Source organism: Vitis riparia, chromosome 6 (assembly GCF_004353265.1).
Source record: "Vitis riparia cultivar Riparia Gloire de Montpellier isolate 1030 chromosome 6, EGFV_Vit.rip_1.0, whole genome shotgun sequence".
Taxonomy (NCBI): Eukaryota; Viridiplantae; Streptophyta; class Magnoliopsida; order Vitales; family Vitaceae; genus Vitis; species Vitis riparia.
The window spans coordinates 21,156,252-21,181,328 of record NC_048436.1 but is presented as its reverse complement, the minus strand read 5'-3'; the positions used below and the strand labels follow the sequence as shown (position 1 = coordinate 21,181,328).

At 31.8% G+C, this 25,077-nt stretch overlaps 1 protein-coding gene across 1 annotated transcript; it reads left to right on the top strand.

Annotated features, from left to right (window-relative positions):
• Nucleotides 1-13,908: 13,908 nt before the first annotated feature.
• LOC117915603 (linoleate 13S-lipoxygenase 2-1, chloroplastic-like) lies at nucleotides 13,909-20,494 on the top strand. The gene is made up of 9 exons (XM_034831202.1): nucleotides 13,909-14,429; nucleotides 14,969-15,237; nucleotides 16,862-17,102; nucleotides 17,476-17,796; nucleotides 17,874-17,959; nucleotides 18,204-18,314; nucleotides 18,400-18,701; nucleotides 18,925-19,191; nucleotides 19,581-20,494. The coding sequence occupies exons 1-9, from the start codon at nucleotides 14,066-14,068 to the stop codon at nucleotides 20,329-20,331; spliced, it is 2,712 nt and encodes a 903-aa protein (XP_034687093.1). The 5' UTR covers nucleotides 13,909-14,065; the 3' UTR covers nucleotides 20,332-20,494.
• The last annotated feature ends 4,583 nt before the right edge of the window (nucleotides 20,495-25,077 follow it).

The window sequence follows — 25,077 nt, the reverse complement described above, 5'->3', positions numbered from 1 at the left end:
AACGGATTTAAGAAAAGCCTCTAGTCATAGTTGCGCATTCATCTCTAGATAAGGTGAATGTAAGTGAATCAGATCTGGGCTGAATGTAAATTCCTCTTTAACCAACGGTGGTAGCTTCAGCCAATCTGTTGCTGTTAGTATTCAGTACTAGAAATCTCCTAGCATGGTGATTAGGAGATGAATCATGGAAGTGATTATAATTTAAAATAAAGATGGTCATATGGTAAAAGTAAAAAAAAAATATAAAAATTGTTCTACACCTTTAGATTTGGCAATACTTCCATTTCTTTATATTTAAGTTAAAAAATAAGAAATAAAAATTGATCCTATTTGTTTATATCTATTTTTATTATTTATTTTTATACCTTTATTGAATAGTTTTTGACCTTACACATTCCTAACTAGTTTAAAGCTCACTATAATTGATCTAATAAAGTTTTTTTTTTTTTTTTTTTTTAAACTATAGTTCAAGTTTTTGTAGGTTAGTAGCAACATGTAGCTTAGGCTCATTCTTTGAGGAGTATCGCTAATTTTCAAACCTTTGTTATATTGAACAGTTGAAGTGTATTCATAGGTTTCACCTTGTTTGTTGTTCAATCGTTTGTAGTGATGTCTCGTTTGAATGAATCAGACTCCAACAAAGGATGAAAATATCGCAATATGTCAACGATTTTTCGTAAAAATATTGCTCATCAAAGGGCCTTGACATGATACATGGCATATATATTTCGATCACTAGATTTTTGGTTCTTTTCTTCATTTTTCATCGATATATCAATGATATTATGATATTTTAGAGATGATATTCCAATATTTTAGCGATATTTTGACTTTACCATTGAAAAATCAATGATCTATTGATGTCATGTATAAACTGACATGAAGATCCAACCCAAACCTTGGTCTTATTGATGAATTACAAGGCCCTCACCAATAGGCTACTCATCCTTATATTTCACGAGTTGCATATATATATATATATATTCTTTTACATTCTTTAATATATCCAAAATAAATACATTATATCCTTCAATATATATCAATTTATTTACTAAAATAATTTAATGAGTATCATTATTTTTTTCAATCATTTTTAGAGTTTTTCTCTACATTTCTAAGGTTTTTTTTTTAATAATCAATTTTTACCTATCGATATTTTATATCAAAATATCCATCGATATTTTTTGTTATATCTTGATATATCCATAAAATCAAGTTATTGATATATTCGTCAAAACCAATATTTTCATTTTTGACTCCAAGTTTAGAGTAGCTTTTATCATCTCTTTCTTAATTAAAGGAGAGTTTTTTTTTTAAATTTATTTTTAAACCATAATAAAGTGTTGAGGTTTGAAAATAAATGTAGTTAAATTTGACGTCACACTCTCTTCATCATCATTGGTGATGCTTTTGCCCTTAGTAGTATCATCTTTCAGTTATTTAATAGACATGTTTTCACTTACATTTGTTTTTATAACAAGCTTTATGTCATGTGCTCGTGTAACCGACTCCCAAATGTGTAGGGTCGCATCCCTTGGAGGATGTACAAAAGACCCCAATGTATGCCTTGTATTTACATCTCCATAAGCTGAAACCTCTGATAATTTATCCCTATAGTAAAGGCTTAAGGAACACCAATGATTGATGTAGTCAACAACCGATTCGTCTTTCCATTGCTTAGTATTGATAAAATCTATTATGCTTATAGTTTATTAGGTGCTATAGAAGCAGTTAAGTAATTCACACTTCATTTGGTCTCAATTATCAATGCACTCAAGTGCAAGGTTGATGTACCAATAATAAAAAAACATTCCCTTAGAGGGATTGAACAAATTGTTTAACCATCGAGGGTCATCCTCTATACCTGCATTGTTGTAAGTTTCGAAGAAATGGGCAACATGTTGCTTTGGATTTCCTTTTCCATCAAATGATTGAAACTTTGGAGATTTGTAATACATAGACATACGTAGATTATCAATCCTCTTGGTGTAAGGTTTAGAGTAGATGAGTGTACTTTGTGAGAGTTTCATATCCTAAAATTGTTGGATAGATAGTGATGCCACTTAGGCAAATTCAGTGGTTTGCCTCTCGGTTTGCATCGACTTATACTTATGTGGTGCATCATCTAGAGACACAATCTTCGTAGAGTAAGTCCTTGGCTTGACTCAACTGTATTTTGTGTCTATGCATTGACCTTGTTTATAAGGGAGACTATTTGTAAATATTTATTTTCGACGGTTTTAGTGAGTTTGGTGATGGCATGAGTCATCTTAGCTAATTGTTTTTTCTACGAATGTAGCGCTCATTGTCATTATCGGCATAGTCATTAAAAAAAAAAGTTAGATGATCTTGGTTTATCCTCAAATGTAGATGATGTTGATGACATACAATCATATGTTTTGCATTGTATCAAGAGTATTAATATATAAAAGTGAGTCTACCATCCTATGTCTCTTCTTGAAACCAAATGTCATTAATCATGCTTTTCAAGTTTAAAATTTTTATTGAGGGCTCAAATAAATACACCCTTCTAAACTCTCACATTGTTTTCTTTTTTATTAGTTACTTTGAGTATGACATATATAATCTCAACATAATAAAAGGCTCAAATATATAAGTGAGACTAACTTTTTAAAAAAAAATAGATATGGTACGTGTAACTTGGTCCTTCTATATTAAAATGATCATTGATAGAACTTAACTTGAAAATATTTCTAATATTCCTAAAATTGATGGATCTTATGAAAGATAATGTTGCATTGTTACATTATTAAGCTATCATTTAATAATTGAAAAAACTTACTTGATCATCAATGTATATAAAGTACTTTACTTGGACTAAGCCCCATTATATAATAACATTAATTTATTAATTAACATAAAATTTCAAGCTATTAAGTAATAAGTACCTTAACAACTTTTTCACATGTGTTAGTTATTAGCAAAAGCTAAAAGGATAAAGAGTTTTCTTAACATGAAAGATATAAAATCTATCTATCACAAGTTCATTTGTCTAAATAGTAAAAATAATGATAGAATTATAATACATTTGGAAGTGATTTTAGAAAATATTTTTTAACATTTTTAATCCTTAAATAATAAAAAATTTCAAGTATTAAAAAAATTAACAAAATTTCAAGTATTAAAAAAATTTTCAAATATTAAAAAAATTTTTTAAAAAAATTCATGTATTAAAATTTTTTTAAAAATAATTACAAAAAAAACTCTTAATCAAATATAGTCTTAAAACACCTCATTATTTCAATGTAAGATAGTCACATGTCTCATTGAAATATCGTCTTACTTTTTCTCTCCTTCACACCCCTAATACAACAAAAATCAAAAGCATGATTATCCATAGAATACGTACACGTGGGTTATTTGGGATCACTCTTATATTTGTTGGATTTTAAGAAAATGAGAGTAAGCTATGTGTTTCGATTTTTCCCTCTGCACTGCATCAGTGAGCTACGTAACCACCTTTTGTTTGCACTGCGTCATCAACCAACTTTGTGTTAAATATTTTGAATAAAATGGTTATATGTTATCATTTTTATTCATTAAATATATCATTTTAAAACTGTCAATAAATATAATATTTATGCAATAAAATAATTTTAATAATTATTTATTAAATTAATGGAAATGATTCAACGTATGAAATTTATTTCGTTCTTCCCACAAAATTACAGGATGGAGACATATGTCTCTCTTCCTAGTTCCTACTGATATATAAACAGAAAGGGTCGACATCATAACACTCATCTCTAGCCAGGAAACCATTCCAAGTCCCATGGCAACTAAGAAAATGGGTATGTTCGAGCCTCAGGTCCAGCGGCCACACCTTGTGGGGACATTCTTCTTACTGAACAACCCAGTAAGAAGTTGGCCTTTCATTTTCCGTAAGGCCATGGCCACAACTCCAGAAAAAGTAGGGTTGGCTATCTCCCTAGCAACATTAAAGCAGTAGCAAGTGGAACCGACATTTCCACTTTTCTATCTTGAATGTGTACAAAAATATCATCCATCTTTAATTTTGACCACAACTTTTTTCATGTAAGGTTGAACTTCGCCTTGCAATCATAACTTAATTTTGTGTGTGACTATATGATTAAAATTAATTAAAATTTTATATATTTTAAAATTATTTATCTTTTATATCATTATATGAAAGAGTTAAAATAAATTAAATGGGTTTAAAGTAGTATAAAAAAATAATTTATTAATTTTAAATTTATTTTTTATTTTATTTATTTATTTATTTATTTCATTTTTCCTTCAAATAGTTCCAAAGCCAAATATAATGGAAAGAATAGAAAGATATTATTTATAGAGGAATTATAATCACATATATACCCAAATATGAAAGGTGTTAAAAGTCAATCCTCTGATAGCAATGTGTAGTGACATTATCGATGCCATAAAGCATACCATTAATTTTGGACGGAGGTGATGCCCACATTCTTACTTGCAAACTATCTCACAATATTACCCCACTTTAATAAATTTTGAATCCTTTGAGTAGTTGGATCATGAATTTAGAAATCAAGATTAATATGTGGACATTTCAAGGATTTATCTAGGATTCTCAAAACCCTACCTTCATTTTAGATATAATAAACAAAAAAAAAATAACTTTAAAACATGTACTAAGAAACTTTTATTGAATTAAAATACAATTTTTATTTTCCTTTTATTTTTTTTATCCTCTCGATTTTTTATATTTGTTTCCTTTTTCCTTCATTTTCTCCCAAATAAACAAAAACCAAGTGAAAACTACTTAAATTTATTCTTTAATTTTAAAAACAAATTCTCAAAAATCTATATTTGTAGACCCCTTTTTTGGACCCCGCGGGGCGGGGGGGGGGGGGGGTGGGTGGGGCATTTGATCTTGAAATAGGGGGGCCCCTTTTCTGCTGGAGGGAGCCAGATGGGACGGGCAGCCATGAAGGTCGGTGGGGAGCCCATGCTGCTGACGGGGTGAACAGAAAAAAAAGCAAGCTTGTTGAAGAAGATACAAACAGAGCTTGTTGAAGAAGATACAAACAGGGAGACTTTTTTTTGGAGGGTGACAGAGAGAGGCAAGGGGGGTTCCAGCGGAAGGGGGAGAACAGAAAACAGAGCTTGCAGTTAGGTGAGTTTTCGTTCGAGAAGAGGCTTTTTCAGGTAAGGAGCCTGAATTCGCCATTGTTTCTATTCATTATCTTCTCATTCTTATTTCTGGATATTATTGTTTGTTTGGGTATGGGTATCAAACATACATGTTTAGCTTTCATGGGTCCCGGGAATATCTATGGATTTGCTGTCTCTGTTTCACCACTTTTTTTTTTTTTTCTTGGTTTTGCTGAATAATAATTTGACTTTGTTTTAGTTACATTGTGAGATATCCCCGAATTCGTTCCGCTGTATTTTGTATGGACCTACAGTCTTTCAACCTGCTTGCAAGCCCATGGATAACCCTTGAAGTGAGGCTTTGCTTGATGTCCTTTTGGGTTCATTCATTCTTGTTTTCTTTTTGCTAACGGTCCTTGTCCCATGTTCCCTTGCTTCCGGTACCTATCTGTGGTGCATTTGGGTGTATGCATCTCCACCTGAGGGTGCTTGGACTCCGTTTGGTTGGTCAGAGCAAATTTGTTATTAGAAAAGGACCCAAGACAAAGGATATTTCCCTCCAATTTACCTTATGGGTCCATAATTTCTGCATTTGATGATGTGAATGCTGAAGACAGAGATTATGGGTTTATTCAAGCCCTAGCAAAGGCCGGCATTATATATAGTAAGCTATCAGGGAATTCCAACTCTGATCTTGACGGTTTGAAAGTCCAGGGAGAGGTCTATTTTTCCCTAGAGAGATTCATATCTGGACGAGATAGGATAAACTGGAAGGCTCAATTAGAATATAAATTCACGCCAGGAATTAAAGAGAAGTCCAGATATCCAGAACAAAAGTGGATTTTATGGACATGAATGAGATCAGTTCAGACATATCACCAGAGTTTTTTTTTTTATAGACATGCTGGCTGGTGACGGGAGTATGGTCAGAAAAGTTTTTTTTTTATTTGGACAGAGCAAGCGTTTTCAACCAAATAAACTCTCCACAAAAGCATAACCAGCAGTTGCACTGACAAGCGGTAGGATGACAGAAGTAATTCATGCAGAATTGTTGAGACTAAAGGCTGAAAAACTTTTCTTCTTCCCCGGGTACATGACTTCTCCCTCTGCTCTCGGGTTAGGTGCTCCTACTAAGCTTGTTTCACTTGTTTCTGAATATGGACCATCTCCTCTATGCTCTGATGATTGAGGAGATGCAAGAAAGGCTTGACCGTAGGCTTGTTGATGGGATACCTTTTCATGCCATTTGATAATATCATCTGAATTCATCATGCGAACGTCTTGCCACCCACCTCTTCATCCTTTATTCTCATCACCCACAATTCATCTCACATGAACTCACCACTTAGCCGAATCCGTTACCATACTAATCTCTCCATCATTCTTACCAACGATACCCATCTACTCTACAATCCATCAAACTTGCCACCGCCACAAACCCGTTTCTCTCTCTACACCACACCACATGCCCCCACCACCTTTTCTCTCTCTACACCATCATCTTCCACACCCTCACCCCGTTCCATTTCCAACCTCCATACCCATCTCATCCTCTTTCATGCTCATGGTACCCACTGCTGGATGCCCATTCCACTCATCACGCCCATTTCCTTCAATAATCATACCCACTACAATACCCATCCTCCACATCTTTAACCTCACACCCGTCTTCTTTTGATACCTATTTTCCACACATGCATATGCATCCCCAAGCTCAATTCCCCCCCTGCAATCTCCTCAAATGCATCCTTCCTAGGCTCACGCTCGAAGTCAGCAGCAGTCGGCTTTGTAGCCTTTGCTAGGTCAGGCCCAAGATGTCCTCCCTTCACGACAGCTACCGATCTATCCTCATCAACAAGCAAGTCACCCGGTCCACCAGCGTGCTGCCATGCAGTCGATTCAACAGTCATTGCCTCACCAGTTTGTCCAACAGTCACCATTAGGCTTCGGTCAGAATCAATTACATCAGCATGGGCCATGTTGAACCTCTAAATGCAATGCCAGTTGCCCCCAAGCCCACTTGCACAATTCTATTTCACATGGCCACCTTTCTTGGCCCATTTCCAAAGCCCACAGACCTTAAAAACTGATTTTCAAAAATCCCAAATAATCCGACTCTATAATCTTTCATCCTTAGAATTTTCAAGTCCTAAATTCCATCTTCCAATAAGTCTTCGAAACTCCATCTTTCATATCTATTTATTTACTCTTTATTATTATTATTTTTGTTATTGTTATCATTATTTCGTATTTAGTTATTTATTTCTTCTGAAAATTCCAATCATTACTAAATTTAATTTTCAATCTTAAACATCACACTATTCACTCTCATTCATTTAAATATCATTCATGTTAATCGTTATTATTATTTCATGTTTATTTACTTATTTCTTTTAAAAATCACAATCATTAAAGTTCAATTCACCAAAAATCCGACTCCTAAATTTAATTTTCAATCTAAAAAAAATTCTACTATTCACTTTCAATTCGTTTAAATATCATTTTGGTTAATTATTAATACTATCCCGTATTTATTTACTTATTTCTTTTAAAAATCACAATCATTAGAGTTCAATTCACCAAAAATCTGACTCCTAAATTTAATTTTCAATCTAAAAAAATTCTACTATTTACTTTCAATTCGTTTAAATATCATTTTGGTTAATTATTAATACTATCCCGTATTTATTTACTTATTTCTTTTAAAAATCACAATCATTAAAGTTCAATTCACTAAAAATCCAACTCCTAAATTTAATTTTCAATCTAAAAAAATTCTACTATTCACTTTCAATTCGTTTAAATATCATTTTGGTTAATTATTAATACTATCCTGTATTCATTTACTTATTTCTTTTAAAAATCACAATCATTAAAGTTCAATTTTTCAAAAATCCAACTTCTAAATTTAATTTTCAATCTAAAAAAATTTCGCTACTCACTTTCATTCATTTAAATATCATTTTTGTTAATTATTATTATTATTATTCCACATTTATTCATCTATTTCTTTTAAAAATCACAATCATTAAAGTTCAATCCATAAAAAAATCCGACTCCTAAATTTAATTTTCAATCTCTAAACTCAATCTCCAATCTCTAAAATTCTATTTTTCGCATTTATTCACCTAACCGTTATTGTTTCGTCAGTATTATTGTTCCATTAATTTATTTACTCACTTCTTCATTTCACTTAAAATTCCATCTCTAATAATTTTTTAAATTTCCAAACCCTAAGTTCAATTTCCAATGTTCGATATTCTGACTTCCGCAAATATTTATCTGGTCATTATTATTCCATCATTATTATTATTCCATTCACTTATTCATTTGCTTAAAATTTCGTCTTTAAGTAATTCTTCAAATTTTCCATTGCCAAATTTAGTTATCTGAAATTTCGATTTTCTAATTTCCTTCAAATTTAATTTTTAAAAATTCTCATTCTTATATTTAATTTCTAAAGACCGAATTTTCGAATAATTTTTAAGACTTCAAACTTTCAAATAAACTTCAAAAATCCAATTCTCCCTCAAACAGTTTTAATTTGACGATGTATGTGATAGGTTTAGTGATCTTTATTGTACACTGACCTCATTTTTATGAGAGCACATTGCTCGTTCATAGTCCAGGTATGCATCCACTTTCTTTTTGATCACTCTCTATGCGTGTTTTGATTCCCATATGTGCATAATCGATTCGAGTTTACATTGATTTCCTTATTAGATGTCATGATTGCTTCATCTCATTAGTAGAGACCCGACTTTAGGAACTTAGAGGGGTACTATGGTCCTTACCATACCTTCCCGATAAGTAATCTGACCCCCGAGCCCGATCAGGTTTTTCACAGACCACCTTTTCCAAAACAAAGAGTCACACTTAGAGTTTTCTTTCTTATTTTGTTTACCCTTGTAAATATAAAACAAAAATAAGTGGCGACTCCAAATCATTTTCTTAATCAATAAAAATCATAATTTTTCAAATAAAAATCGAGCTCGCCATCGAGTGGGAAATGTATGAGCCAAAATACGGAGTCCACAATATTTGATAAAAAAATCTGTCAAATATATTTTCTAAATTGAAAAACTATTTTCTATTTTTAAAAAAGAAAAAAAACTTTTTTTAAAATAGTCACAAAACTAATAAGACTTATTTTCTTATTTTATTTGTTATAAAAAAAATGAAAATAAAATACAATAACTTCTTATGATTAATTACTATTTATTTCATTGTATACATGTTCATCATAGCTAATATATTCAACCCACTTTTATTTTTATAAGTCTAGGAGTTTAAAATCAATATAAATTCCAATTATACAAATTACTGTTTGATTACTACTTTTTAAATATTTTTATTTTTCAAAGTATGGAGTCTATATCATGCATGAATGAGATGTGATTGAGTTCTTCCTTTATGCCATGCACTGTCTAGGAGATTGCCCCAAGGAGTAGTCCACCTGATGTTTGAACTACTTGCTACTGCCTTCCCTACCACTTTTCCAATTTTTATGTCTAAGTCCACTTTCAATCCTTTTTTTTTTCTTTAAAATTATCATTGTTTAGTCTTACATATCTAAATAAATATTTAGCCCATCCAGTAACGTGCTTAAATTTGATTGTAACAATTAAGATCAAAGGAAGTAAATTATGTCAAACTAGTGCATAACTGAGGCAAGATTATAACCCTATTCTAAAGTATCAACAATTTTATTTAGAAACTCAATTATGAAAAACAATTTTTTGTTTTATGGTTTAGGGTAAGATGAAATGAAAAACAATTGAAATTTATTCTTAAAATGATTATATTCTCCACATCTCCTCTAATCTTAGAAGTTCATACAAAATAAATAAATGCATCTGAACTTACTCTCAAAAAACTTTCTTTAAGATAACAAATTCTTAAAAATCTAATTGTAGCTTTAAAAAATTGTCAAACATATTTTTTAAGTTGGAAAATAATTTTTTATTTTTTAAAAAATAAAATCATTTTTAAAATATTTGTTTTATGAAACATATTTTTAAAATTGAAATTTATCATTCTTTTTTAATCATTTTCTAACCATTCAAGCCTCATGATGGCCAATATGATACAAAGATGAAATTTCGAAAATCTAAAGGATGGAAGCAATATTGGGGGAAATTCAATCACATATATACCCAAGTATAAAATTTGTTAAAATGGCCCTATCATAGCAATGGGTGTAGTTTCATTATCGGTGTGATGGAGCATCAATTTTGGACCGAGGTGATTCTGACATTCACTTGGGATGCCATCAACTAGTCAAATAAATACACCTATTTCACATTGAATTCTCTCTCTCTTCCTCGCTTCAATAAATTTTGGATACTTGTCAAGGTTAACATGAACATTTCTAGAATTTATTAACTTATTTTTCAAACATAGAAATTATAAAAATAAAAAAATCGAATTCTTTTATATAATTTATTGTAGATAATAGCATATAATAAAGTTTATTTAAAGATTTTAAAAAATTATTACTTAATTTTATCATCCTTTGAGGAAAAAAGAAAGATACTAATTTGAATGAAAATTTTGTTGAATTTAAATATAATTTTTATTTTCTTTTAATCTTTTACTTTCAACTTTTCATACCATAGTGTTATCTATTAATTAGCTGACATAATCTCAAAAAGGAAACAAGAACAAGAACAACAAATGGTAGAAAAAGGAATTATTTGAGGGTAACCCTATGATGAAAAGATGACAAATTTTGATAAAAAGCTATATAAATCTTGTGATGGATAAAATGGTTTATCTTTAAATTTATATGTAAGATGTTGATGATATCCAATCATATGCTTTGTGTATCAAGAGTTTCAACATTTAAAAATAAGTCTATCATTCTATGTCTCTTTCTTGAAACCAAATGTCCTAAATCAAGCTTTTCAAGCTATTTTTTTTTTCTTTGTCTGAGATTCAAATAAATACACCCTTCTAAACTCTCATATTGTTTTCTTTTCATTAGCTACTTTGAATGTAGCATATATAATCTAGACATAATGGAAAGCTCAAGTATATTGGTGAGACTAGCTAAATTATATTTTGAAAATAGATACAATATAACTTGGTACTTTTATATTAAAATGATCATTAATAGAACTTAATTTGAAAATATTATAATATTCCTAAAATTGATAGATCTTAACAAAGAAAATGTTGCATAGTTACATTATTAAGTTCTTAAGTTCTCATTTATAAAAAAAACTTGACCATCAATGTATATAGAGTACTTTACTCGGACTATGCCCAATCATAAAATAACATTGATGAAATTTATGACCCAAAACCTCCCCTAAATTAGATCTTTGATGTCTCGTTAATTTATTAATTTACATAAAAATTTAAGTTACCAAGTAATGAGCTCCTTAACAACTTTTTGATATGCACTATTGATTCGTAAAAAACTGAAAAGATAATGAGTTCTATTAATACGAAAGATACAACAATCATCTATCACATGTTCATTTGCTTGAAGTTAATAATTTTGGTATGATTCAAAATAAGTAATAGGTGAGATGACTATATTGATTGATGAAGCATGAAACTACCTATAGCAAAATAATTTTATTATAATTTTTTAAATAGTAAATAAAATTTTTAATTACAACATTTATTGCTTATTTTCATGACAAGTAATGATTAGACATGATAAAATTTAAAAAGATTTTATTATTCAAACAATAGAAAATTTCAAATAAATCATCCCATTTGACTTAAAAAAAAAAAAAAAACATAAAGTAGTAAAAATGATGTAAGAATTAATGTAACATTCAAACAAGTAATCTAAAAACACATCTTTATTTCAATGCAAGACAAAAGTCAAATGTTTCATCAATATATCATATGCAAGACAGAAGTCACATGCTTCATTGAAATATCATCTTTGTTTTGTACCTTTCACTGACAATGCAATAGACCAATACCAAAAATCAAAAGCATGAGCATTCATGGGACGTCGTTTCTTTTGGACCACACTTGTATGTGTTGGAAGAGAACGAGGGTAAGTACAAAATATAGCATGCCCTTATCCTTGTGAATTCCCCTTTACTAAGAGGGTTCAAAAGAAATTGACACCTGTGGGGTGCCCATTTGCCCTAAATAAAGATACCATCAAAGTGGACTTGCTTGACCTTAACAAAATCTCATTAATTACTATCAATATATATATACAAAAAACAAGTAAAAACATTAGTTGCTAAGTAAGCCTAATTCTCTTGTTATGTTTGTCATAAAAATACAAATGAAATGAATATAATGACTTTCTTATTCATGAAATCAGTCTTCATAGCCAAACCGGGATGCATGTGCAAAATGTTAAATACATTCATCACAACCAATAACAAATCTCAGTCAAAGTGATATAAACAAAAAGGAAAAAACAATTTGTATAGATCAGTGTTACCATTTTTGGCTTCATGTGGAACATTGCTTCTCCGCCATATGGGTTTCCCAGCATGCATAAGGTAAATTTCAATATCAACGAGCTTCTTCTGGTTGTAACATTCCGATAGCCACTCGTGGAAAAACAGGCTAAAAGTCATTAGATGATTACTCATCATTTATTACTCGAGCATGCTAGTAAAGCTAATTAGTTCACAACACTGGGAACATCTAACCAAAAGTTGAACAAAAAGTAGGCTTTTGTTAATTGGAAAACATTTATTTTTTGATAGGGAAGATATGTGTATCAAAATCCAGGTACAGCCGGAATTTACAGAGAGCATCAAAAGGCCTTACCCAAATTACCAATGAAATTTAAATAGGCAGCATTGCCCCGACAATTTATGACACCCAAAAAATAAACATTTAAGAAACAAATTTCCCACTGACGATGAAGAGCCCTAAGCTCTAACTAAACTATCAAAGAAGTCTAAATAAGCAACATTGTTAAAAAAAAAACATACCAACTTGTGAGACAAAGCAAACAAGGATATAATCAGGAATCTTTCATTAACAATGGAGAGCCCTTTAAACCATTAAAAATACTCTGGTTTTGCTCTTCCTTTAAACACCAAACCAAGCAAAAAGGGGCTGGTCTCCACAATTTCTTGCACCTCTTTCCCATGAACCCGCCATGCCACCCTAATAACACCCCCTTGCCTTTAAACCAAACAATATTCTCTAATACTTATGCTAGTCTTTAAATCGAAGATGCGGGACCTCATATTTTTTTAGTAAACTTTCCAATAACTTAAAAGGATATGGCGAACCGCCATGGCTCTCTCCTCAACTAAAGAATGCTAGATGTGAAGTGTGAGGAAGAATAATGACAATAACAATTTAATGCATTTCGAATTTTCAATATCATAAGGTGTATTTATGTGGAAAAAATCCTAATGTGTCGAATTAAACAGAACGAATTTAAAAAATATGAAATTTCAAAAAATAAGAAAAACAAAAACAAAAAAACAAAACTGGCCGGTCTGAGTGGTTAAGCGCACAACCCAAGGGTACTTTAAGTGCTCCTGATAAAGAAGGTTAGTGTAATATAAAGAAAAGGTAGAAAGCATGCAGATCCGTGTAATTGTGATAAAAAAGATAGAAAACAGAGCCGTGTAATTGTGATCAGCTATCTCGAAGAAGTTACAATTTTCCATTGAAGTTCTTCATCTTTCACACTCTTTATTTGGTCAATTGTTGTGTTTGATTTTTATTCCCATGACCACTTCTTATTCCATCTTCCGATTCTTCCCTCGAAATTACCAGATACAGACAATTTCCGACAGAAAATTCCTAGATGAATTTTCAAATTGTATTCCCATGGTACTCTCTCTTTCTCTGAATTTTCAAATTGTATTCCCATGGCTCTCTCTCTTTTTCTCTCTACCGCTATATGAATTGACAAGTTGATTCCTATCAATAACTCTCATCTCTAGCCAGAAAGTTAGATATCCAAGGAACACTACTTCTTCGACGACCACTCAAACTAGCTATGGCAACTCAGAATTTAGATATGCTCAAGACTCAGATCCACCGGCCAGACAATGCCCGGACGTTCTTCTTTCTGAACAAACCATGCTTCCCCAGCCACAGTTTTGCTTCATTTTCCTTCCGGCCAGGGCCACAACTCCAGAAAAAGTATAGGAATGTTAGGGCTGGTTATGTCCTTAACAATGATAAAGCTGTAGCAGGTGGAACCCGCATGTCCACTTCTGTTAAGGCAACTGTTACCGTGAAATTAAGCGATGGAGGGTGCTTCTTCAACTTGGTAGGGTTGAGCCATGGGCCCGATGATATATTGGACTTACTTGGTAAATCACTCCTTTTAGAGATTGTTAGTGCAGAGCTTGATCCTAGTAAGTATTCTATCATAACTCAATTTCAGAAATGAATAAAAAGTGTGGTTTAATTGAGTTTCAAAGGTGGACTCATGCAGTTTTGCTGCAGGAACCATACAAATTGCAGGCATGTTGTTAACCCTTTTTTTTTTTTCCTTTTTTCTTAATTTTTTTTTTTAAATGTTATATCAAACACATCTTTAGTCAAGAAATAAAATTTTAAGCAGCATGAAAAAAGGGTGCATTGTAGGACATCATACAAGGGAGGTTTTGAGAGTTCCTGACCATTTGTTTACTCTATCTTTTTGTTTGTCTTCTGAGAAAGTAAAGTAGAACACCCAGAAAAATCCTAACATGGTGCCAAAAGTTCTTCCCATGAAATGGGAATATAAATATAAATATATAATAAGTTACAGAAGATACACAAGTGGCTCCAAGTAGCCAAAGTGATGAAAATTTAACATATTTCCTTTTCTTTTTTCTTTTTTCTGTCCTCTTTTTGAATTCTAAAATTTGATCATTAGGTTACTGATAATTTCATTAATATTTTTGCAAAGAGACGGGATTAGAGAAGAAACCAATTAGCGGGTATGCTCGCCGAACAGGCCAAAAGGATGGGGAGGTGATTTACGAGTCAGAGTTCGTGATTCCTGGTGACTTTGGGGAGATAGGTGCAGTTCTAGTCGAGAATGAACACAAGAATGAAATGTACCTCAAGCATATAGTCCTCAATGGCCTCCCAAATGGCCCTATTGAGTTCAACTGTGATTCATGGGTTGAGCCAAAGTTTGATAAGCCTGAGAAGAGGGTCTTTTTCACCTTCAAGGTTAGTCACCATCTTCTACACTTTTCATCATCTCTGAAGCATATGATCAACTAACAAGTTCAACTATTACTGTTCTATGATTTATTACCCTAGGTTTTGATAATTCAAATTTCACAATTTTGTGAAGGACCATGACTAAATTAATTAATGATTTTTCAATATTCCTCTGCATAAATTTGAATATATTCTTAAAACTTAAATACATAAAATATTTTGGTTGACTAAAAGCTTTGTGGTTTACATTATCCAACACTCAATTGTCATATGTGGTGGTGTCTATTAATTTGCGTCATGTCTTTGTCCCATATAGCCAATTGAACAAGGCTGCAGAAATGTCTCCGTAGAAGTAGTCATTGCCTTTGAGTTTGTGGAATTAGTCACAAAGCCCTGGTTGTTTCACACGAAAGTTCTACGTGGTGTGGTCCATAGATTCTTTGTTTGCTTCCTTAAACTCTGCACGCTTTGACCTTTCTACATTAACCACAATAAACCTAACTATTTGGTTGGACCAACTTTAGAAGGCGACTTTTTTTTTTAAAATAAATTTCAATATTTATTAATATTTTCCACCCAACGGAATACGCATATAAATTTATTAATTTTATTTAATTAGAAATTTAGAGGGCTTTCAATTTCAAAATTTTTAGTCCATGATAAGTCACCCAATATCTATACCTAGGGTTAGTTTGAAATAAGTTTCTGTACAACTGTTCAATATTGAAAAATGAGGCACCTTGAATATGGGTGCGGTATCATCCAAAATTATGATGTTGAAATAGAGGAATTAGGCAGAATACAGTTAGATTTTGCAGTCAGAATTAGGCGAGTGATGGCAGCCGGTACTGAAAATCTTTGCTTGGGTTAAGAGATGTGGCTCTAAGAGAAGACGCAAAAATAGTCGAGGACTAATGGATCACGAGTTTATAAAAATAGTCCTCGTTTTATTGCGTAAAGAAAAAAGTATATAATGGCATCACCTCTATTATATTGTGTTAGTATATGTCATATGATACAACTTTCTATCCATATTTTATATAAAAATTTAGAAATAAGTAAAAACAAAAAGTTATTTGAAGTTGAAACTGATTAGTGGAAATTTTCAACTGTTGGATAAATACATGGTAAAGTTTCCTTTAATAGATAGCTTATCAATTTATTTATTTTTATGGTCAACTAATTCTTGATAAGGTGATAGGTATTGAATTTTTACCTTTGTACTGAATACTTGCTCATCACACCCATCTCCACCTGTTTCTTGAATCATCATTTAAGCATATTAGCATCACCAATAGGTCCATGAAAAAGGATTCAGAGGCATGTTTCCAGATGGGGATATTGCTAAATTTCTCATCATGAATGCATTCCATATCATTCAGCAGTGGCATTCTAAAACTTAGGCATTAATGACGGTAACTTCAATTTCAGATTAATAGAATTTCCATGAAGAAAATATATAGCAACATCATGATAAAGTTTTCACTTCATATGATTTTTTTCTTCAGTATACAGAACTACATTGAATCATGCTAGCATCATTTTATTAATATAAAAACCTCATTCATCATAATGAGTTCTCTAAGCTTCTACGCATGCATGTTACTCATCTTTTGTTCATGTGAAGCAGTCATACTTACCATCACAAACACCAAGAGGCCTCAACAATTTAAGAGAAAAAGATCTTGTAAGTTTACGAGGAAATGGTAAAGGTGAACGCAAGACTTCCGATAGAATCTATGATTATGATGTGTATAATGATCTGGGTGACCCTGATAGCAAGTCTGAATTGGCCCGACCAGTGCTTGGTGGTAGCAAGAAGTACCCATACCCTAGGCGATGTAGGACGGGACGTCCACGGTCCAAGATTGGTATGAAAATTAGAATCAAACTTGTTCAATCATTTTTAATAAGGACATAGCAAAATTTTAGTCTAAGTCAAAAATTTTAAATGGAAAATGTAACAAATTTTAATCTATCATAATAATTTGCAATCAGATTTGCTAAATAGTGTAAGAAATTTAAAAGAAAAAAAGTATGAATTAAAAAATATATATATAATTCTCAAATAATCATATTTATTTTTATAGATGAGTACGGAACTAATAAATTTGGCTCATGCTATAACATTCAATATAAGGCTCAAAAGTCTAAAACAATGGAGATGACACAATTGTAAATGTAAATGAAGAATTGCATCATTAAACTCATTAATCAAATAGTATCTTTCATCCATGTATGCAGATCCCCTTTCGGAGACAAGGACTGGCACCTTCTATGTGCCAAGGGATGAAGAATTTTCTGAGGTGAAGCAGAACTCATTCATAACAAAGACAGCAGAGTCAGTGTTGGACGCGTTATTACCATCCCTAAAGGCAGTCCTACTTGACGACCCTGGTCTTGGATTTCAACACTTCTCAGATATAGACCAATTATACAATCAAGGAATGCCCATTCCTAAGGTTAAAAATCAAGGACCTTTGCAAAGTATAGTGCTGAGACTAGTGAAGGCCATTGAAGATGCAGACGATGTCGTGAAATTTGAAACCCCTGCAATGTTTCATAGTAAGAAAAAACCTTCACACCCCCATCTCTCCTCCTGTCTCTCTCACATACGAACTGAAGCTTTTTTGAATTTGCAGAGGACAAGTTCTCTTGGCTTCGGGATGAGGAATTCTCACGCCAAACCCTTGCTGGTGTTAACCCATACAGTATAAAGTTAGTTACGGTATGATAAACAAATTTTATGAGTACATATTTTTACGGTTTGTTCTTAATATTTTAATTATTTACGCAAACAATACTTTTATGGAATAGCAAATTTCAATATTAGGTTTTCGACTATCTGATTAGATGGTTCTTACATCCTTTCCCTATTTTGCAAAAAGCTAGTAAGAGGAAGTGAACGTTTATTATAAGACTGGAAAAAAAATGATACCCCATGCTAATAGAAATTGCATAATTTCATGTAGGAATGGCCATTGAAGAGCACACTGGATCCTGATGTCTATGGTCCACCCGAATCGGCAATCACCACAGAGTTGGTCGGGCGAGAGATAAAAGACTTCATGACAGTAGACAAGGTATGTACCCCTCTCTCTCGTCTCTCCCACTCCACTATCAATCTCCCAAGGATTAAATTGTCTAAATTTGGGAACATGAATGCAGGCATTAGAACAGAAGAAGCTATTCATCATAGATTACCATGACTTATTATTACCATTTGTAAGCAAAGTAAGGCGGATCAAAGGGACAACACTGTATGGCTCAAGGGCACTTTTCTTCCTAACACCTGATGGCACCTTGAAGCCTCTAGCCATCGAGCTCACTCGCCCCCCAATGGATGGAAAACCACAGTGGAACAAAGTTTTCACGCCCAGTTCGGAAGCTACAGGTTTGTGGCTTTGGAGGTTTGCCAAAGCCCATTTCCTCGCCCATGACTCCGGTCATCATGAGCTTGTTAGCCACTGGTATGTTATTGCCTTTCTTTCCTTATTTGAGTGATAACTCTTTCTTGTCAAATTTGCCAAACAGTTTGTGTCCCTTGGATAAGCAATAAGAAGTTTAACAAACTTATTATTTCCCCTTTTTTCCTTTTATTTCTCATGCCAGAATCATTTATGAGACCCAGTTTAGAGAGTAAACTTCATGAACGACAATACAATAACTTAATATGTCTTGCTCATTTTGCAGGTTGAGAACTCACTGTGCGACAGAACCTTACATAATTGCAACACATAGGCAACTCAGTGTAATGCACCCAATCTATAGATTATTGCATCCTCATTGCCGGTATACAATGAAGATCAATGCTCTTGCCCGACAAGTTCTCATCAGTGCAGATGGGGTCATTGAGAGTTCATTCTCGCCTAGCAAATATTCTATGGAGCTTAGCTCCGTCGCTTATGACCAGCAGTGGCGGTTTGATAGGGAAGCTCTGCCAGCAGACCTAATAAACAGGTAATCTGATAAGCATGATGATGAATGACGTAAATCATAACCCACAAGTCAAATATATACCTTGAGCTTCGGTTAGTATACTTCCGCTTAAATTCAAAGTCCAACTCACAGTTAATAATTCCCTGACAATTTTTTCATTATGCTCTCATTTGGTAACTACCCCATATTAGTGGTAGGTACTTTGATATACATTTCTGACCATTTCCCATAACATACTTAATATTTTGGTTCCAAAATTCTTTCTGAAGAGATGTTCACTTGCTCATGCATTCATTTGTTTGTATATTCCTCTTTTGGTGAATTATTGTTTTGTGAAGTGTAGAGGGCTAATTAGTATGCACTTGCCTGAAAGTCCCCTTGCTAACTTTTTCAGTTTTGGTAATTGCTAGGGGAATTGCCATTGAGGATCCAACTGCTCCCCATGGCCTAAAGCTACTGATCGCAGACTATCCTTTTGCCAACGACGGTCTGGTCCTATGGGATGCCTTAAAACAATGGGTTGCAGATTATGTCAATTACTACTACAAGAACGCAAGCATGGTGCAGTCTGATCCAGAGCTCCAAGCATGGTGGACAGAAATCCGAACCAAAGGTCATGAGGATAAGAAAGATGAACCATGGTGGCCAGTCCTCAAAACACCAGAAGATCTCATCGGAATTATCACAACTATAGTGTGGGTGGCCTCTGCTCACCACTCAGCCGTCAACTTTGGGCAATATGCTTTTGCTGGCTACTTCCCCAATAGGCCTACGATTGCGAGAATCAACATGCCCTGTGAAGACCCAACAAAAGAAGAATGGAAACAATATCCCGATTCTGAACTTTTGGTATGCTTCCCTTCACAGATTCAAGCAACAAAAGTTATGGCTATTTTAGATGTGTTATCGAATCATTCCCCGGATGAAGAGTATCTAGGGAAGCATATGGAGCCAACATGGGGTAAAGAACCAGCAATAAAGAAAGCATTTGAAAGGTTTTCAGAGAGATTAAAGGAACTCGAAAATATTATTAATGCTAGGAATAAAGACAATAGTTTGAAGAACAGAGGCGGAGCTGGGGTGGTTCCATACGATGTTTTGAAGCCATTTTCTAAACAGGGGGTGACAGGAGAAGGAGTTCCATACAGCATCTCCATCTGAAGTTACAATATATATGGAAGAGATAATAATTGATGTAACATGTGAACTTTGTGCTAATTAAGGTAATTAATGAATAAAGGCAATGAAATCTTACAGGACTAAAAACAATTGTATCATCAAACAAAAAAAAAAAAAAAATTAAGCAAAGCTTTTGTCTTGTATACATATTGAGTCCATAATCATGCTTAAGCCAAAACTTGTTACACCATATAAAATCTTTTATGAAAAAGTTTTCCACTCTTCATGGGCAACCAAAACCCAAGATTACTTCCTATACCCAAAAAAATATTTCCATGGAACAAAAAGGCATCTTTTTTTTTTCCCCTTTAATCTCGGCAATGATTTCATTTCCTAATACTTTTAAGTCATTATCTTTGTAATTATGTCTCAATTCCTTATCTTGGACTTGGTTTGACCATCTCGTTTAAAAAGCCAATTTGTTTTTCACAAATTAGTTTATATGCAAGAAACTTTTATAGAATTCTCAAATTAGTTTTTGACAATAGATATTAACAACAATTGTTTATAATTTTTAGGAGCGAAAGTTGAAAAAACATGAAGGTTATTCTTCATCCTTTACAAAACGATGGCATAAAAAATAATTAAAATTCAGTCTTAGAATGACCGTATTTTTCATATTCCTTTTATTTTTAGAATATATAGTTTACATAAAGAGAGTAAAAGTTTTATGAAATTTATTCCCAAAAATCATCTTCTTTCAATGACAAATTCTCAAAAACTTATTAATACTATAAAAAGTTTATCAAATTAAGTTTTGAAGTTGGAAACTATCTTATGCTCTAAGAAAAATAGTTTTAAAAATGGTTATCAAATGGAGTGTAAGGCCTTGTTGGATAACTATTTTTGAAAATATTTTTTATAAAATAATTTTTGAAAACTGATCTATAATGTTTTATAAAATAAATGTTTGTTTAGAAATTTAAAAAAAAAAATAACCTGATTTTTATATTTTAGAAATAATTTATATATGTAGTGTTTTATTTAAATTTTTTTCATATTTGTATAATTATTTTTTTTAAAAAAATCTCAAAAAATAAATGAAAACAACTAAAAATTGATCTAAAAACACTATTCTTTTGTTTTTAAAAACATATAACATTATTTTCTATTTTATGGTTGTCAAATGTATTTTACTATTTTTTTTTTCTTGAGAATAAAAAATTGTTTTTAAAAACAGTTACCAAATAAAACCTAACTCTCTTATTTTATTTGTCATAAAAAAGATAAAAATGAAAATGAAATATAATATCTTCAAATGATTCTATTTAACTCTAAGTTACATATGAAACTAATTTATAATTTCATGAGCATGAGAGTTTAAAATCAATGTAAATTCCAATTATAGAAATTATTCTTTTATTTCCACGTTTTAAATGTTCTCATATTCTAAAAAAGAGGAGCTAATTGTTGATGTTGGCCCACTTGTACCCTAAAAACCTATTTCTCATTGAGCATATGATATGAAAGGTTCATGAGCTGTTGTTAACATAGTGGGAGGTGACTTGTTTAAAGTAACCTGTTGGACTAATAGATGCAGTTGCTTTCAACTTATCATATTAAAATACAATTTTAATATTTAGTGCTTTGGCATTAAATCAAATAAAGTTATCATTAATTGAAAAATAATAATAATAATACTAAATTATAAAAATAAAAAATAATAGGCAAATTGAGGGAAAAGAAACCATACTGAAATCTATGTCCATTTATTTTTACATGATTAAAATCAAATTTCATATTCAAGAAATTTATAGAATTTGAATTAATTAACTATGGTTGTAAGATATTTCTCCTATTAGAAAATTGAGTATAAAGGAAAAAAACACTTTACAAGTTTGACCATAAAAATTTCAAGTTTGTGGTAATTTTAAAATTTTCAATCTTATTCCTCCTCGAAACAATTTGAAATATAAAAAATTAGATAAATTTCCTATCTTCATTCTTTATTTTAATATTTTAAACATAAATAAGGTGTTATATAGTTTGAAAACCATAATATGAATAAATTTCCTTTTGGATCGCAACACAAAATTTGATTATAAGTCTCAAATACTACTCTATCAATAAATAATTAACTCATGTTTGTGCATAGTACTACATCAAAAGAGTCATGTATACAGGTTTTCTGTAGTAGTGTGATTTTTATAAATATTTTTTAAAAAATCATAACATAAAAAATAATTCTAAAATTACGATATTTTTCAATTTCAAATAGAAATCGTCTTTTGAAAAAACAAATTCAAATATAAAATAAGTGAACTTGTCTTTTGAAAAAACAAGTTTAATATAAAAAGTTTTAAGAAAAAAATTTTTGTCTTTTGAAAAGATAAATTTAGTACAAAAATAAAAGATGTAATAAAAAGTGTTGTATTTTTATATTTATTTTTTAAATAATTTTATTTTAATAATATTTATTGAAAAAAAACAAAAAAAAAAAAACAAAGAATTCCCATGTATACATGACCATCTTTGAAAAGCTGACATAGGATAACATCAATATTGCACCTTTTCTTTCTCTTCAAAGTATATACCAAATTTTCAAGGTGTATGATTTCAAAGAAAGACATGCACATGCACGTACATTAGAAGAGTTCATAAGAAATTGACCAAAACATTCTAATCATGTGTGGAGTACTCATGGCTGTTGGAATTTTTGTGTGGACTTACATAATCAATGTGATAATGTTATAAATCAATGCTATTTTATTTTTGCATTGTGGTCCATAATGGGGCTAGATACATATTATTCTTTGATTTTTTTATGAGTTCACCTTAATTCACTTAATTGACTCATTAAGTCAAGTGGTTCAAATAATGTGTGTAATGTATGATATATATGTGTATATATATATAAGTGCAAATGAAATGACTCTCTCCTTCTTCTTGGCTGAAAGAGCACGCACTCTTGAGAGCACACACTTGGACTGAATCTTGAGAAGGAAAGGGAAGAGCTCATTGAACCCAAATTTTCACACCATCACTGGACTGAGCTTCTTTTTGAACACCAGTGGAGCATGAAATGGCTTTCCATGGCATTAATCAAGGTGAGCATTTCATTTATTGTCATTTAATGCATGCTTTAATGTCTACAAGTGATCCTATGTTGTTTAAATTTTCATTAATTGGTATCAAAGCACTACATGGATGACATTTGAGCTGCATGTTTGGGTTATTTAGGGTTTCCCGTTTTCTGGTTTGGAAGCCATTTTTTTGGAGCTTTTTTTTTTTCGTTTGGTGTTGATTCTAGGTTTTCAAGCCCGATTGAGGTTGGAGACTTGTAGAAAATATTGTTTGGAGCAAAACCCATCATTTTTATGGTTTTTTGGAGCCCATTTGATGGGATTTCAAAAATTAGGGCTTATTTTGGTTCTTCATTTTATGCATTTTTTTTGTGTGCAATTTTTGGGTTTAGATTAAAGGATTGATGTTTGAGGATGGAAACCTAAGTGTTTTTGTCGGAAAATGCACAAAATTTTGGCCGATTTTTTTTTTTTTTTTCTCTAGAAGAACCAGGTTGTGTTCAGGTGGAGAAAATGAGATGACATCATAATTTTTTTTTTTGGTTGTCTTGGTATTCTTGGAATTGTTGTGCATTTGTTAAATTTGGTTTTATTGGGACAATTATTATTTTATTGTTCTTTATGGTATAATTTTTTATCTTATACCAATAATGTTGTCCTAGGCCATTTTTGTTAAATATTTAAATTTATTATGGCAATAAAGAACACTTGTGTGATTGCCTATCGCAATTCCAAGTGTGTCAAGTTGTGCAAATTAAATATTTGAGTTTGTCATGACAATAGTGAACATATACGTGGTTGCCTATCATGATCCTATATGTGTCAAATTGTCTTTGTTGAGATATTTTATCTCCCACTTTTAATTGCTTTATTATTATGATTACTAAGGTCCATACGGGTATTGTAATTGTCCTATCGATAATTATAATACTTGGAAGGATGTTTAGATTGAAGGAAATTAATTATATATTATGAACCGTACTATTTTTTTTTTTTTTTGCCCTTTCAGTAATAAAATTAGTGTATCTTGGTTGTAATATTTAATTAGTTGTCCTTACCGCTGTGGAATTTCAAAACTCCAAGTTATTGCTAAATTGAGAAATTTTGGAAACTAACAAATAGCGTGATATTGAAGTAACATGCATATTGTTTAATTTTGCTATTATCCAACTACTAGCAATCTCAGAATTACTCTGCAATTATCTATCATCAAGCCTCTTACTGGAAATAACTTTGAGGAATGGTATGAGTCTTTCAATGTGCATATGACTCTGCACAATTTGGACTTGGCGTTGAGAGTTGATGAGCCAAGTAAGCCCACTGATGTGAGCTCTGCTGATGAAAGATCCTTTTATGAGAAATGGGAGCACTCCAATAGAAGTTGTTTGATGGTGATGAAGTATGTTATGGATAAATCTATTAAAGAATGTGTGCCAAAGACGGAAAAGGCCAAAGACTTTGTGGAATATGTAAAGGTTAATTATACCAAGATTGATAAGGCGGAAATGACAACTTATTTGAAGCTTCTCACAACCACTATGTATGATGGAGTAGGTGGGGTTAGAGATCACATCATCAAGCTAAAGTACTACTTCAACAAGACAAATGAGATGAAATTGGAGTTGAGTGAGAAATTCTTGAAATGTTTGATACTTGAGTTTTTTCCTACTTTCTTTGATGCGATGAAGTTGACTTATAATGCCTT